Consider the following 16661-nt stretch of genomic DNA (forward strand, 5'->3'; position numbering starts at 1 on the left):
GCGGGGGGGAGGGGCATAAAGAGTGCAGAAGACTCCTGTAAGATGATGGGGTAATTGTCAGACGATGGAACTATACTGCGCCAGAAGAAAGTTTGGTTTTCTGGGAACTTTTCAAGTTAAAGAATAAGACACCTTTGAGGCAGGCTTACGTCACCAAACTGCCTGTTTGCCTTGCCTGCTGGAGAAGAAATAAATGCTTAGGCCTTTCTTCTCCAAGTTTTCCCAGGATTTACAAACTTACAAGGGCTTCAACTAGGGGTGGAGGTGAGGGGAGTCGTGGCGTTGTTGGCAGATCACTTCAAGGAAAAAAACAGTACCTGTTAGAAGTATAAAGTGCAAGCCATTCAGAGATAAGTTCGTTTCACTTTTTTTGCGGGGGGGAATGGTGTGCAGTGATGAGGCTTTGTGGAAGAGACGAGCGTAAAAGGATGTCTAAAGACGTGTGAGAGAGGGAACGCGTGAGGCCAGTCACGGCCGCTGTCGCTTCTCAGAGTTAGGCAAAGCGCCCTGCCTGGGCCCGCCCCAGGGCGCATGCGCAAACGCGCGCAAGGGGGATGAGTGGGCGGGGCTGGAAACCACGTGGCTGGGCCGGCTCCCGCCCGGGAAGCGGGCGACAGGGGGAGCGAAGGGGCGGGGGAGTGAGGAGGCGGGGCTGGTCTCGCGAGGCCGCGCTTGGGCTCTAACGAGCGTTGAGCGCGCGGTTGTAGCTGCCTGGCGGCGGGAGAAGTAGCGTTCGAGCCAAGGGACGTGCGACTACACTCGCGTGGTCATGGAGGCGCCGCCGCCGCCGCCGCCGCTACCCGCGACGACTCTGGCCCCTGGCCGGAGCCGAAAGCTCCTGCTACTACCTCTGCTGCTGTTCTTGCTGCGGGCCGAAGCTGTGCGGGGCTTCGAGGCGGAGGAGAGGCCCCGAACCCGCGAAGAGGAGTGCCACTTCTACGCGGGTGGCCAAGTGTACCCGGGAGAGGTGTCCCGGGTTTCGGTCGCCGAACACTCCCTGCACCTCAGCAAAGCCAAAAGTAGGTGGTGCCCCGCCACGGCGGGGTGACCGGTGGCTCCCGGAGGTGGGGAGGGCCAGGGGACACGTGTACCCTGGTTACGGTGGCTACCCGGGGGCCTGGCTTGGGCGGCACCTCCTGGGCTACCTCCGGTCCTGAAGGGGGAGCTTGGTTCTCCTGGGGGGTGAGGGGATGGAGGGGGTTCCAGAGGTGTGAAGAAAGGGGTGGGTTCCACTGATCAGATTTTGGAGGAAGTAGTGGTTACCCCAAAAGCCGCAGATGAGGGAGATGGTGGCCCTGGTCCTGGGCTTGCAGGCGACGAGGATGTTGTGCAAACTAGAACACTTCCTCAAACATCGCCAAGTGCCTGCAGCGCATCGCGTCTGTTTTCAAGTACGATTTCGGAGAATAATGCGCTGATAAGTTGAATAACGATTCACAAAAAGTTTGGATAAACAGAAAAGTGGCTAAACAACGTTTAGCTCAGGAGACCAAACGTTTCATTTTGTTGTTGTTGCATCTTACAAAGAAAACTATTAAAAGCCACCTTCCCAGAGACCTTTAGAGTTAATGGGCATCCTTTGTTTCTCAGAAATGAAGAGCTTGTTACAGGGTGTATTTTGGAGGCTCTTTGTAGGGAAATGCGGAAAAGGAGGTTAGAAGTAATGCATTTGGGTTGATGATAAACCTCGTGGCAAATTTGTGTCCTGCCAGTTTGGCTTTTGATTATTTGCATTTCTGTCCAGTGTACACAACTAATGGCCACTTTCAGAAAAGACACGTCAGACTAAGTGAATACTGAGAAAATTGTGGCCTGCTGCATCTGGATGTTAAGATCAGCCAAAAAGAAGTGGGTAGGGGCTAAAGGATAAAGAGTGTCCCTTGCTTGCTTTTAAATAACCTGCTTTTCCTGCTGACCATCTGGCATTCTGAAGATGTGTGTTTGGCTTTTGTGGTCCAGTTACAGCATGTTCCTTGCCCATGTTCAGTGAAAAAAAGCAGTGCTTCACAGTTATGAATCCCCAGTGTTAAATGGAATGTTGATATGCCTTAGGATGGAGTGGGAGTGATAAATGAGAAAAACGGTTTTGCCTCCTCAAACATCTGCAGTTCTTTCCTACTGCAAGTTATCTTTAGGTTTTTGTTTTTTAAAAAGCTAGTGTTGCACTTTCAAAATCATTATTTCCAAGTCTCATTGCTTTTACTTGCCTCGAAAGATATTTTGAAATATGGCAGCCAGTTAAGTGTTTACTGGCATTACATATATTTCCTATAACGTGCCATCCAAGTCTGCTCATGGAAGCTAATGGTAATAATAAGATTTCCCTCTACCAGCAGACCTTTTCAAATTTTAGGTATTTGCTACATTTCTCTCATGTGTAGGCTCATCTAGAATTACAGGAGCAAGGACCTTCACTCAAAACAGAATATTATGGAGCTATTAAGTTCATACTTTCAGATAATTTTTAGTAACATGAAAAATTATTCATGATCTAATGCTTCCTTTTTTCACAAGTGGGATGCAACAAGATCCAAATTTGTGTTTAAAAACTAGGAGGAAGGACATCAAAATGTTAACAGTAGTTAAACAGATGGGTTATGGGGAAAGGGAATTTAAATATACTTCATACTCCTCTCCTTTTGCTTTGTTAATTATATGATTTGTATTTGGTACAATTTTTGGTTTTTGTTTTTTGGGGGTTTTTTTGTAAGAATATTATTTTTTTCTTTTTCTTTTAATTGGCGGCCAATTACAATATTGTGGTAGTTTTGCCATACATTCACATGAATCAGCCATGGGTGTACATGTGTTCCCCATCCTGACATGCGAGTGGTTGCTTTGGGAATTCCATTTATAGATCTTAGCAAACTGCATTCTCTTTGCTCTATAAACTGATGACAGTTTTTTTTTAACTAACACTGCAGTTCGTAAATCAAGAACCCAAAATTTCTCTCCCCAAAAAAGAAAAAGAAAGCCATATCTAGGTACAGTCAAGGATATGAAGGCATGCCTTTCCACCACCTTGCCAAGATTGTTACCATTTAACAAACCTTTACCAATTTGTTAAGCCTAATAATGATAATAAAGCATTCCATCAGTGTCGATAAAAAAGAAAGAACCCAAAAATCAAGATTTTCAGAGCAAACTTTTTCAGTTTTATTGCTTTTCCCAATATGCTAAAATCACTATGGACTATCATTGTAACACATTATTACAACTATAACCTCACACTTGAGTAGTATTTTTAAGTAATATATATAAAGCATATGTAGTTCCATATCCTTCTGCTATCTAATTCTCCCTCCTGGCCTTTACCTAATCAGATCAGGATGTTTTTGTGAGGTAGGCTGCTGGCTCAAGATAAGTAATCAACTGTTATACATTAACTCCACAGAGAAATTAATCGTAAGTGTGTCTCTATTTTCAGAGTTATCAAAAATGCTGGCTGCTATACAAAATATAATAAATGCTATTATAAGCCTTACTTTCTAGGAACCTTAGTCAAACTTGGAAGCAAGTATTGACGTTAATGTATGTAATGGTTCTGAAAGTTTAAGTGCTATCTAAATGTGTTAACAGAATATCAAGGTACATTATTATCAGAGCATGTTGGCTAGACTTCCAAGCATACCCTGACAAGACAGCAGCATGAACTATTCAATTTCCATTAGGTCACTTGTTCAAGAGGGTCTCCTCTTTCAAAGCCTGGAAAATAATCCTATGGTCTAGGATTTTACACTTCTGTCCTGACATATTTGCAGATTTCCTATTCCTTGAACGTAGCAGCAGGTCCTCCATGTATATTCAAGAAACTGGACAAACACTTAAATTAATACATCTGGAAGACTGCCATTAGAGAACGGAAAATCTAATTATTTGAAATGTGGCAAGCTGATTAACTTGGAGGAACTATAATGAAGTATCCTGTAGGGTTTAGTGCAGGGATAGAATGTAGGGGGTCTGTGAGCATGAATAGGAAAAAGAATCTTTATTTTCACTAATCTCCAGCTGAAATATAGCAGTTCTTTCCATTATGAACATCAGCAACAAACCACCTTAGCCTCAGCAGTACTCATTTGTAGTTGTCGCCAAGAAGAATCGCATAGATTTCATACCATTATTACGGATGCTGCAGGTATCCTGAAACATCATTTACACTCATCACAATCTTGAGTAGTTACTAGATCACCGCCAGGTCTTGGAGTTTTAAAGTGTTAAGAAAAAGGACACGAATATTAATATATCACCAGTTTTTTTTTTATAGTTTTGATGATTGCATTTCAATGTAATTTATTTCCTTTGAAATTCTAAATATGCTAAATATTTTATGCATTCAGTAACCCTGCAGAAGTCCATCTGCATCACCAGACTGCTAAAAGAGGTCCAAAGATTCCCTCCAAAACCTTGGGTTTAGTGATGTCCTAAAGATGTCCTTCTGTCATCCCACCAACCTTCCCGTCGTTTAAGAACATCATATGTTTTTCTTTCTTAGTTTCCAAGCCAGCACCTTATTGGGAAGGAACAGCTGTGATAAATGGAGAATTTAAGGAGCTCAAGTTAACTGATTATCGTGGGAAGTACCTGGTTTTTTTCTTCTACCCACTTGATTTGTAAGTAATCCATATCATAGCAGCTAGTAATACCTCAGTCATTATTAATCTTTGCTCAGGAGCATCATGTAGTTAGAAATTTCTTAGCACTTGTTCGTAAAGGGCAACCTGAGGTGAGTTTTTTTCAAGAAGGTAATATCTTGAATATATTTCAGAATCATAAGTGTTTGATTGTGTTAATGTAATGTAATCATTAGACAAAAGCCACAGTTATATTCATTAAACTCTACTTACTAAGGCAAGAAAATGGACTGAGAATATTTTAGAAACCATTTAAATAGCAAGACTTAGGCCACAAATCTGTTTCTCTGTTAACGTGAATATTTATAAGGCTTTTTATCTGGTGATACCATTTAACTTTGGTTTTATTATTTTTGTTCTTTGCTGCATGTTACTTTCCTGTGATTTGAACATTTTCCTGAAAATATTGGATATGTTTAAGGAATAACACCTATTAACATAAAGTATGATTATGGAGGGGGTTCTCTTTAACTCTGACAGAGCTTTTATAGGTAGAAAGTTGACTCAAAGTAAAGATTCTTGGAGTTTTAGTCACACTGAGGATTTAATTTTAAATTTTTCAAATTCCATGAAAATGAAAAGAATACCAAAGAGAGTTAGCAAAACTTTGATCTTTTCTGTTTGAATATGTTTTTTGGTTACAAAAAGTAAATAGATTATTCTGTCTGTGCCACTGTATACTAAGTTCCTTTCTCCATTAGGAGTAATCTAGAACTATGTAAATATATTTTAAATTTGTAGGGAGGGTATACTTAAGCTCATATCTTTATGTCTATAGACCAGGGGCAGCAAACTTCTTCTGTACAGGGCCAGATAGTAAAAATTTTAGTCTTGAAGTGATCTTCATTGCAACTACTCAACTTTGCCATTATAGCACAAAATCAGATCAGATCAGTCGCTCAGTCGTGTCCGACTCTTTGCGACCCCATGAATTGCAGCACGCCAGGCCTCCCTGTCCATACCAACTCCCAGAGTTCACTGAGACATCCATCGAGTCAGTGATGCCATCCAGCCATCTCATCCTCTGTCGTCCCCTTCTCTTCCTGCCCCCAATCCCTCCCAGCATCAGAGTCTTTTCCAACTCTTCGCATGAGGTGGCCAAAGTACTGGAGTTTCAGCTTTAGTATCATTCCTTCCAAAGAAATCCCAGGGCTGATCTCCTTCAGAATGGACTGGTTGGATCTCCTTGGAGTCCAAGGGGCTCTCAAGAGTCTTCTCCAACACCACAGTTCAAAAGCATCAATTCTTCGGCACTCAGCCTTCTTCACAGTCCAACTCTCACATCCATACATGACCACAGGAAAAACCATAGCCTTGACTAGACGGACTTTTGTTGGCAAAATAATGTCTCTGCTTTTGAACATGCTATCTAGGTTGGTCATAACTTTCCTTCCAAGGAGTAAGCGTCTTTTAATTTCATGGCTGCAGTCACCATCTGCAGTGATTTTGGAGCCCAGAAAAATAAAGTCTGACACTGTTTCCACTGTTTCTCCATCTATTTCCCATGAAGTGGTGGGACCGGATACCATGATCTTCGTTTTCTGAATGTTGAGCTTTAAGCCAACTTTTTCACTTTCCACTTTCACTTTCATCAAGAGGCTTTTGAGTTCCTCTTCACTTTCTGCCATAAGGGTGGTGTCATCTACATATGTGACGTTATTGATATTTCTCCCGGCAATCTTGATTCCAGCTTGTGTTTCTTCCAGTCCAGCGTTTCTCATGATGTACTCTGCATATAAGTTAAATAAACAGGGTGACAATATACAGCCTTGACGAACTTCTTTTCCTATTTGGAACCAGTCTGTTGTTCATGTCCAGTTCTAACTGTTGCTTCCTGACCTGCATACAGATTTCTCAAGAGGCAGGTCAGGTGTTCTGGTATTCCCATCTCTTTCAGAATTTTCCACAGTTTATTGTGATCCACACAGTCAAAGGCTTTGGCATAGTCAATAAAGCAGAAATAGATGTTTTTCTGGAACTCTCTTGCTTTTTCGATGATCCAGCGGATGTTGGCAATTTGATCTCTGGTTCCTCTGCCTTTTCTAAAACCAGCTTGAACATCAGGAATTTCACAGTTCACGTATTGCTGAAGCCTGGCTTGGAGAATTTTGAGTATTACTTTACTAGCGTGTGAGATGAGTGCAATTGTGTGGTAGTTTGAGCACTCTTTGGCATTGCCTTTCTTCGGGATTGGAATGAAAACTGACCTCTTCCAGTCCTGTGGCCACTGGTGAGTTTTCCAAATTTGCTGGCATATTGAGTGCAGCACTTTCACAGCATCATCTTTCAGGATTTGGAATAGCTCAACTGGAATTCCATCACCTCCACTAGCTTTGTTCGTAGTGATGCTTTCTAAGGCCCACTTGACTTCACATTCCAGGATGTCTGGCTCTAGGTCAGTGATCACACCATCGTGATTATCTGGGTCGTGAAGATCTTTTTTGTACAGTTCTTCTGTGTATTCTTGCCATCTCTTCTTAATATCTTCTGCTTCTGTTAGGTCCATACCATTTCTGTCCTTTATCAAGCTCATCTTTGCATGAAATGTTCCTTTGGTATCTCTGATTTTCTTGAAGCGATCCCTAGTCTTTCCCATTCTGTTGTTTTCCTCTATTTCTTTGCACTGATCGCTGAAGAAGGCTTTCTTATCTCTTCTTGCTATTCTTTGGAACTCTGCATTCAGATGTTTATATCTTTCCTTTTCTCCTTCGCTTTAGCCACAGACAATAATAAAGGGGTTTAATACTCCATTGAAAGTTTATACAAAAACGATAAGCTAGATTTTGGCCTGTGGGCTGAAGTTTGCTGACTCCTACTCTAATCCAAACAGAATTCTCATAAAACGTGTACATTGAGACTGAAACAAACCATGACTCTGCATAACATGTAATCTTTTAAATTAGTAAGAACTTCCTTCTTTCTAATCAATTGTACTATGGCTTGATTAACTAAAATGTGTACTATAACTTCTAATAGAAACCCGAAGTAGAGATTTTAATGTATATAAAATGATAGGCCTTCTAAATTCATGTTGCTGTAAAACCAAAAAGCAGCACACATATTAAATATATATGATGCTAAACCTGAATTTTGAAATTAGCCTAACATAGCAGACCGGGAGTTGGTGATGGACAGGGAGGCCTGGCGTCCTGCGATTCACGGGGTCACAAAGAGTCGAACAGGACTGAGCGACTGAACTGAACTGAGCAGACAAATAAGCTATTTCTCCAGTATTACTTAAAACTCCCTAATGAACAAGACATATCTAATTAGAGCATGATGTTAGCAATGGTCTTCTGGAGCAAGGAGCTAAGAGAGCTTCTGCTGTATGCATGTAATGCCAGCCAAACTGGACCTGGTTAGAGAAAGAAGAATCCTGGGACATTTCCCACAGTCTGCAAGGAAGAAAACCAGATATGTAACCCTTCGGGTTTCTGCCAAAATTTTTATGTTGGGCCAGTAAGAGAAGGAAATGGCAACCCTCTCCAGTATTCTTGCCTGGAGAATCCCACGCACAGAAGAGCCTGGTGGGCTACAATCCATGGGGTCGCAAAGAGTCAGACATGACTGAGCAACTAACACACACACAGTATATCTCTAGGTAACATTTCTTGGGATAACAGAAAGGAGGACAAGGGCCAATCATTCTTACCTTTTGGAAAATATTAAAAGTTCATTTTATAGGCCAGATTTCCAAAGATATAATCTGGATTAAAACTGTCTTCTTGTATATGGCAGTCCTCCACTCCAACAACTGAAACGAAAAGCCTATATTGAACTGTGGTCAGAATCTGTCCCCTAAGTCTACGTTTTTCAAACTTTCTTGACCATGACACACAGAATGAAGTCCATCTTTCATTGCTGCCCTATATACTTACACATTAACATTCAGTCTGTATGCACCAATATAAAGTTTATCAAGACATAATTAAGAACTCTATATTTTTTAATTAAATAATTTGATCCAGTGACCATTTTTTAGACTACTCCATCTTGAGAAGGTTCATATATAAAATTGTTCTTAATGTGCATTTTTATATACTAAAGTGTTTATAAAAACAAAATCATTTGAAACTAAGTATATGTGTATTTTGAGAATAATGATTTTTTTTTATTTCAGCACTTTTGTGTGTCCAACTGAAATCATCGCCTTTGGTGATAGAATTGACGAATTCAGATCAATCAACACTGAAGTGGTAGCATGCTCTGTTGATTCACAGTTCACCCATTTGGCCTGGTCAGTATCTTAAACTTAACATTTATAGGGAAAGAATAGACATACTCTTAAATTATGGGCAGACAACTCTTAACATGACAGGAATATAGTTATTTATCAGACAGTTCAGGAATAAATTTATCTGAGAGCTGCTAGTTCAATGAAAGTACGGTAAAAATGTTTAAAGATTTTATAGAACATTTCAATTTTGGAAACAGTTCAATTCAAAAGATATAGGGACTTCCCTGGCAGTCCAGTGCTGAGGAATTCACCTTCCAGTGCAGAGGGTGGCCGTTTATTTGCTGCTCAGGGAGCTAAGACTCCACATGCCTCACAGCCAAAAACCCAAAACATAAACAACAGAAACGATATTGTAACAAATTCAATAAAGATTTTTAAAATGCTCAGTACCAAATAATTATTTTTAGAAGATGAAATATCCACAGCAAAAACCACTGAATTCTATGATTATGATGATAAATTGGATAACCTTAATCTGGAGAAATAATTTTTTATATTTACTTTCTAAGAAGCAATGATTAAATAATTTTTAATTCATTAAACATGAAAAGATGTTCCACCTAATTGCAAAAAATTTAAAAGTAAAATGACAAGAGATGCCATGCACATGTTTGTGTACATATGCAAGGAGTGTGGACTATTTTAATATATGCTGTTTACTTAACCCTGAAAGGCACATTTTCTGTTAACAGGATTAATACTCCTCGAAGACAAGGAGGACTTGGGTCAATAAATATTCCACTTCTTGCGGATTTGAACCATCAGATCTCAAAGGACTATGGCGTATATCTGGAAGACTCAGGCCACACTCTTAGGTACCTTTCATTAGTTGTACATGATGACAAATACAGATATATTTGTAATCCTACTTGAAATGGAATTAGAAGATACAAGGTTTGATCAAGAAAATATTTGTTCTACTTGTAAAAATGTTGTAGATACCGTTAAAAATAATTGGTGAGTGCCTGACTTAAACTATGTGAGTGTCAAAGACTGTTAGAACTGGAAAATTCTAGAGGTCTTCAGCCCTGTCCTTTTACATAAAAACAGATTCAGCATTCCAAGAACTTAGCCAAAGTGACTATAGTTAATTGCAGAACCCAGACATGAACCCAGGTCCCCAAACTCTCTGTCCATTTCTTTCTCTTGTCCAAACTGACTCAAGTAATAGTTTTTCTAAATACAAGTATAGTATTTAGCCAACCTATGCCTCTGGAGTAGGAAAAATTAAGGATATATTTTACTTAACAGCTCTCATTGAGTTACTTGAGCTAATAACTGCTGATGTAATTCTTAGGAAAAAAGGGCAGCTTCAGCTTGAAATACTTGTAATTTTCTTATAATCATATTGAATTGCTTTGCAGTGCTAATAGTTCTTTTAATGTTTTATATAAAGGTGTCAGTATTTTATAATCTTGTGTTTTTTTAGAACTGCTTTATTGAGATATAATTCACATACCATACAACTCACCCATTTAAAGCATACAATTTAGTAATTTTTAGTATTTCACAGTTGTACAACCATCACCACAATCAATGTTACAACATTTTCATTGCTCCAAAAAGAAATCCCATACCCATTAGCTGTTACTCCCCATTTTACCCAGTCCCCCTCCCCTAGCCCTACACAACCACTAATCTACTTTATGTCTTAATAGTTGCCTATTCTGGACACTTCATATAGATGGAATCCTACAGTATCTGCTCTTTTATGACTAGCGTCTTTCCCTTAGCATAATATTTTCAAGGTTCATCCATATTGAATCAATTTATCCCTGCCAAGTTTCTTTTTGTTTTGTATTTGTCAAGTCTATAATGGTTTCTGCCTAGCAATTATTATTAACTCCCAAGAATAAATATGCCACTAAAGACTGAGGCACTTTTCAAATTGAAAATTATTTGAACATTAACCAAGTAAATTATCTAATATTAGCAAGCACAGCAAATGTCTTAGTCTCATAGTCTACCAAAGAAGCAGCTCACAAAATCAAAAGAGAAAACAGAAGCTACAGTTTGCTACCAAAGAACAGGCAGATTTTGTTTTTATGTGGAGTGCGTGGCTATGAGTGTTATGGAGGCAAGATCAAAATTTCTAATCAGGCTCGCTTACTTCAAAACAGACGTGATCACCTTTTATGAGGATTTTCAATTGTGAAAGTAGTATGTGAAAGAACACAAATATGAATAGTAATTAACAATTTTACCTAAGTTTGACCAAGTTGATCTGGTCTAAGGAGACTGAGCCCTAGTAGGTTCAGAGGTTGAGTTACTCATTCAAAAAAAATTTTAAGTATTGTAGAATAAGGCTTTGCTATGCAGTTTCATCATTTACAGTACAGTCCCAAATCTAGTACACGTGAAGATTCAACTGTTAATACTACAGTACATCTCAAAGACAAAAACAAAAATTTAATGCTACCATTTAACAGTGATAATCCCAAAATACACAGTAGATAGGTGTGGGTATAGGGGTGTGTGCATGTACATACCAGTCAAGTAGGCAGGTAGTATGCTTTTGGCTCTGTATAACATCCTTCTGTTTGAGCAGTACAGGGATTGACAGTAACTAATATTTGTCTTAACTGAGAACAAATGTCCTCATCTTTCCCATTCTTCTGTTTTACAGAGGTCTCTTCATTATTGATGACAAGGGAATCCTAAGACAGATTACTCTGAATGACCTTCCCGTGGGTAGATCCGTGGATGAGACACTACGTTTGGTTCAGGCATTCCAGTACACTGACAAACACGGAGAAGGTGCCCTTTCCTTCTGTCATAGCCTTTGGATTTTTTAGTTTAAGAGATAGCAGCATAATATGGTTTCTTACCTTAAAAGTAATTTTGATGGTTCCAGAGTCTTCTAGTTGTTTTCAAATTATTAGATCTTTTAAGCAAATCAAATTTTAATTATTAATATGAAAGTGCTTTTAACAAAATATCACTAATATATACTACCTACTGAGTAGGATAGAAAAAATATTATTTTCATAGTCTTTGGATAATCTCAGAGAAAAGTTTCTGCTACTGTAATTTTTCCTATTATATTTCTATTAACTTAAAATGTGCCAGCCAATCTGGCCATATCTAGTAATGTAGGTTTTATTTGCATGTTTTACATTATTTAATTTAGCTTTTTTCTTCAAGGTAATTCAGAAATCTTTGAAGTTATTCAGTAACACATTAGTAATCTATTAGTTCATCCTTTCACTCCAAGTTTTTGCAGTAGCCAAATGGTAAACATCAGATTCTTCTTAAAAATAGAACGTATGTTATATATTCCTTTCAAAAGTATAACTCAGTGCCTGGGTCAGGGTGCTGAAACAGTGAACCATGGCATCAGGACCAAATACTGCAGGGCACACAAAGCAAGCTTAAGGGGATGGACATTTGAGGCATTTCACTGTACCCAGACCTTTCAATTCACCAGATTCCCAAACTTTCCAACTTTACTAGAGGAACACTCAATCTGATTTCTTCTGTTATAAATGTAACTAAACATGACTGAGAAAACTGAAAAACAGCTGTCTGCTGATAAGCTCCAGGACTAAAATTTCTTGTTGCAAGCCAGTAAGCTAACAGAACTCAAGTGTTCGGTGGCCTAGAAATGTTCTAATTAATATAGGTTCTATTTTCAGTATCATTTGGAAAAAGAAAAGCTGAGAGTTGCTAGAGAGAATTGAACAGTTTTTAAACTGTCTTTTGCCAATTTTTCCTTTCAGTCTGCCCTGCTGGTTGGAAACCTGGTAGTGAAACAGTAAGTCAAGTTCATTTTTCTGTTAAGGGGATGGCTGGGGCCAAAAAGAAGCCGCCAACCCTGGGATAATCTCTGTTTGTAACAGACCTGCCTTGATTTTGTAAATGAAGTAAACATTGCTAGGCACAACTCCTAAAAGAATTACAGGCATTCTTTGGACTGTAAGGAGAGTATCTAAAACTGGGAAAGCAGAATATGGGACTTGATGCTCTGGATTTTAAAACCAAGTATTCAGAGAATTCTGTCATTTAAAAAGCAGAAGGAAGGAAGCGGTGGAGACTTGTTAAATTCAGGGCAAAGAGAAAGGTCACAAGAAAAATTTTTCAGTGTATATATTTAAAAGCTTTAGAGAAAATCTGGCTTAACTGACAATGAATCTAATGATTCTCTCCTTGTCATATGAAGGAAGACAAGACTGAAACACATTCTTTCATTTAGGGAGGCTATATAGAGTGTTTCTTTTATTTTGCAGTTTGAGATTAAAAGGTTACACCCTAGACTGCCAAAAAATCCATTTGAGCTCTCTGCCCCCTTTTCAGGTTGTAGCATACCATCACTTCATCAGCAGATTATTTTACAAATGCATTAACATCTGTAGCCATGCTCCCTTAATGTGTTTGATTTAATTAGATCAAACCTGAAGATGCCATGAAAGCCTGGTGGCGAAGAGAAGAGTTATAAGTAAGTTTGGGAGGGCTTGAGTACAGATGTTAATTCAGTAGCAGATCACCTGCCTTCTAAAATAGCTGAGATTAAAATTAGCAGGTAGGACAAATCCAGTTTTTCCTAAATATATATAATTTGACACAAGAAAATAATCTTTACCTTCTTTAGTCAAGAGATGGACAACTATTATCAGACTACTGATGATGTACATTGTCTTCTTCAACAGATAATCCCAGATCCAGCCGGAAAACTGAAGTATTTCGATAAGCTGAACTGAAAATACTTCCTCAGGTCACAATGCTTGAAACTTCTCAATAAAACTCAGTGTGTGTTACCACATTGTGTTATAGTAGTAGTTTCTCGAATAATAGAAAAATCCATGTCAGGAGCCAAAGGTACTTAGTGTCATTAGACACTGATACCAAATTCTCTATCTTTCCAAAACATGAAATGTCAGATTGACTCAAACTAGTAACAAGAGTACTAACTGACATTTACGGAGTACATGCCATGGGCCAGGCATTGTTAGGAGTTTAGGTGCATTTTTTTTTCACTTAACTCTCACAGTAACTCTTTGAGTTCTTTATTTCACAGATGAGGAAACAGCTTGCAAAGGTAGAATCAGTCTTTGAACCCAGATAGGCTAATTCTAGTTTCGGGGCCCTTTACATTCCTCTGTGGCTCACCTCTGAGGGCAGCTGGAAAGAACAGGTTGTGAGCACAGTCACCTTCCACTGTGTCTGGTAGACAGTGGACCCCAGACTCTGCTCTGTACCCAGCATAAAGCCCTTTGGTTCTCTCTTTTATCTAAATTTACATTTTCAGCTTGTACCAAAATTATAAGAAAGAAATATTTGTATTTAGTTTACAGTGGGAGTTCCCTGGTGGCCTGGTGGTTAGAATTCCAGCCTTTCCCTGCCATAGCCCGATTTCTATCCCTGGTTGGGAAACTGACATCCTGCAAGCTGCACAGCATGGCCAAAAACAAAAAAAAGACATATAGTTTAACAAAAGTTGAATCTCTAAATATCATGTAACCAGCTATTCACAAATGACCACATATAAAGCTGAACTCCAGAGCTACTTCATCACCTGAATATAGCAATGGCTTTTTTTGTAGCTTTTTTATGGCGGGGTTTCTCCAGGCTCTCAAGCAAAGGGACAGAGTTTAAAATTATATTTCTTTACTTGTTTACTTTTTTATAGTAAGTTTGAGTAAGTTTTAGGGGCCATTGTCATTTAAAGAATATTGTATCTGGGTCTTCAAATTAAACATGAATGAAGCTGTTTCTATACCTAAAGGATATATGTGTACACTGACTCTGTATTTGTTTTTTTTTAATAGAAACCAGAAATTATTTTCTGTATTTAGCCTATCATAAGGAATTGATCTATATGTTAAGTATGTGATTTGAATTATGGTTGATTTACAAGTGTCACAACTTTTTAGAAAACATAACCCCTAATACATGTTAAACACCATTCACAAAGCCCGGATGGGCCTGTGGTTTGTGTAGAGATGGAAAAGGCAGGGCAATCCATCATTTCTCTTGGGTGGACAATTTACTGTTATAATAAGGGAAGCACAGAAGACCTATTCCCAAACATGCAACTTCATAATCTACAGCCAGTGGTTCTCAACTAGGCACCATCTTCCCAGAGCACAGATTGATGTCTGGAGATGTATTTGGTTGTCAACTATGAGAGTGCTACTGGCATCTAGTGGGTAGATTCAAGGATGCTGCTACACATCCTACAATGCACAGGACATTATCTGGTCCAAGATGTCAGTAGTAGCAAGGTTGAGAAACCATTCTGTAAGGACAGTTGCCAACAGATTAAGGAAAGGAGACCAGTAATAGTTTAGCTACCTATGCAGCAGGAGGATAGACTATGCCATGACAGTAGAAGATTATCCAAAATAATAGGTCAAGAGGTAGCCCAAAGTTTCTATGAAACACTAGGCCAAGTCTTTTCTGTGTATGTGTGTGTATACACACACACACATACATACACCATATGGGCTTCCCAGGTTGCACTAGTGGTAAAGAACCCACCTGCCAATGCAGGAGATGCAGGTTCAATCCCTGAGTCAGAAAGATCCCCTGGAAAAGGGCATAGCAACCCACCCTAGTATTGCCTATAGAAAGAATCCCACGGACCGAGGAACCTGGTGGGTCACAGTCTATGGAGTCACAGAGTCAGACACGACTGAAGCAACTTAGCACACATGCAAGCACATACGTCAAAAAGCTTCCCAGGTGGCACAGTGGTCAAGAATCCACCCGCACTGTGGGAGACCCAGGTTTGATCCCTGGGTTGGGAAGATCCCCTGCAGAAGGGAATGGCTACCCACTCCAGTATTCTTGCCTGGAGGATTCCACGGACCAAGGAACCTGCAGGCTACAGTCCGTGGAGGTCTCAAAAGAGTCAGACACAACTGAGCAACTAACACTTGCACTTATTTCATACACCACATATATGAACAACATATATATATATATATATTTATGAATAACATCTGTAATTCCCTGCTTCTCCCTCAAATCTCTGATCTGTTGGCTATTCCCCAATTGAGCCTAGCCAGTGTTCTGACCTCTGAAGTGCTCATGGTGGCCTGCCCTTTCAGGAATTTTAGTCCCCAGAAGCTCATGCAAGCAATCATTCCTCATTCCCATCATTTCTTCCATATCCAAGGATACATCTAATCCAACATAGTAAAACTTTGCATCTGTCAGTAGACTTCCAGGTTCTATATTTTGTTCTTAAATATATTAACCACTTTTATTAATATTTTTGTACCTTACCCTCCCCATGTGATGTTATGGAATGCATTCTTGTATTTTGTTACCTATGAATTATGTCACTAAAATATCTCTGAATAGAGGTATTAACGTGAATGTGAAGAAACACATACTGCATGCAAATAGCTCCGTAAAGGTCTCCATGCCAGTCGTGGTGGGGCTGTATAAATACTAATATGTTTGTGTGTATACATACATATGCATACACATATGCATACATATATATACACTTCTATAAAATCATTAAATTTTTTAGCCTTTAAAAGGAAATAAAATGTTTATCGTAGTATAGTGTACTACTATGTATTTAGTCCAAGATAGCAAAGAAACTTTTTGTTTAACATATCTCTGGAAAATTTAATTTGGACCATATTTTCTTTTGCTGAAAACATCAAATATTTCCATACATTTTGGGTTCCACAACTTACAAAGGGGCAGTGGGTTTCCTGCAGTTACATACTGTACCCGACTTTTATAGAAAGATCAGACATTTTCTAACCTTGCTTTTGAATATTGTCTTTAAAATGCTGCAAAGCAACTTTTAAGAGTTCCACTGTTAACATAATAAC

At 39.0% G+C, this 16661-nt stretch overlaps 1 protein-coding gene across 2 annotated transcripts; it reads left to right on the forward strand.

Moving 5' to 3' along the window:
* Positions 1 to 654: 654 nt before the first annotated feature.
* PRDX4 (peroxiredoxin 4) lies at positions 655 to 13625 on the forward strand. 2 transcript variants are annotated; one of them, XM_027534248.1, is made up of 8 exons: positions 667 to 1019; positions 4493 to 4610; positions 8752 to 8868; positions 9561 to 9683; positions 11495 to 11625; positions 12588 to 12622; positions 13253 to 13303; positions 13515 to 13625. In XM_027534248.1, exons 1-7 carry the CDS (start codon positions 770 to 772, stop codon positions 13301 to 13303), a joined length of 825 nt encoding a protein of 274 aa, XP_027390049.1. In that variant the 5' UTR covers positions 667 to 769; the 3' UTR covers positions 13515 to 13625. The 2 variants fall into 2 exon arrangements, with proteins under 2 accessions (XP_027390048.1, XP_027390049.1); XM_027534247.1 differs by lacking the exon at positions 13253 to 13303 and having other exon boundaries at positions 655 to 1019.
* Positions 13626 to 16661: the final 3036 nt, after the last annotated feature.

The sequence above is a fragment of the Bos indicus x Bos taurus genome, chromosome X (assembly GCF_003369695.1).
Source record: "Bos indicus x Bos taurus breed Angus x Brahman F1 hybrid chromosome X, Bos_hybrid_MaternalHap_v2.0, whole genome shotgun sequence".
NCBI classification, from domain to species: Eukaryota; Metazoa; Chordata; class Mammalia; order Artiodactyla; family Bovidae; genus Bos; species Bos indicus x Bos taurus.

Bases quoted from the DNA above. Each gene is read 5' to 3' on its own strand.
- PRDX4 (XM_027534247.1), top strand. From the start codon at position 770: ATGGAGGCGCCGCCGCCGCCGCCGCCGCTACCCGCGACGACTCTGGCC. The intron at 8,869-9,560 runs GTCAGTATCTTA...TTCTGTTAACAG, and splicing joins CAGTTCACCCATTTGGCCTG to GATTAATACTCCTCGAAGAC. The intron at 11,626-12,587 runs GTGCCCTTTCCT...TTTTCCTTTCAG, and splicing joins CACTGACAAACACGGAGAAG to TCTGCCCTGCTGGTTGGAAA.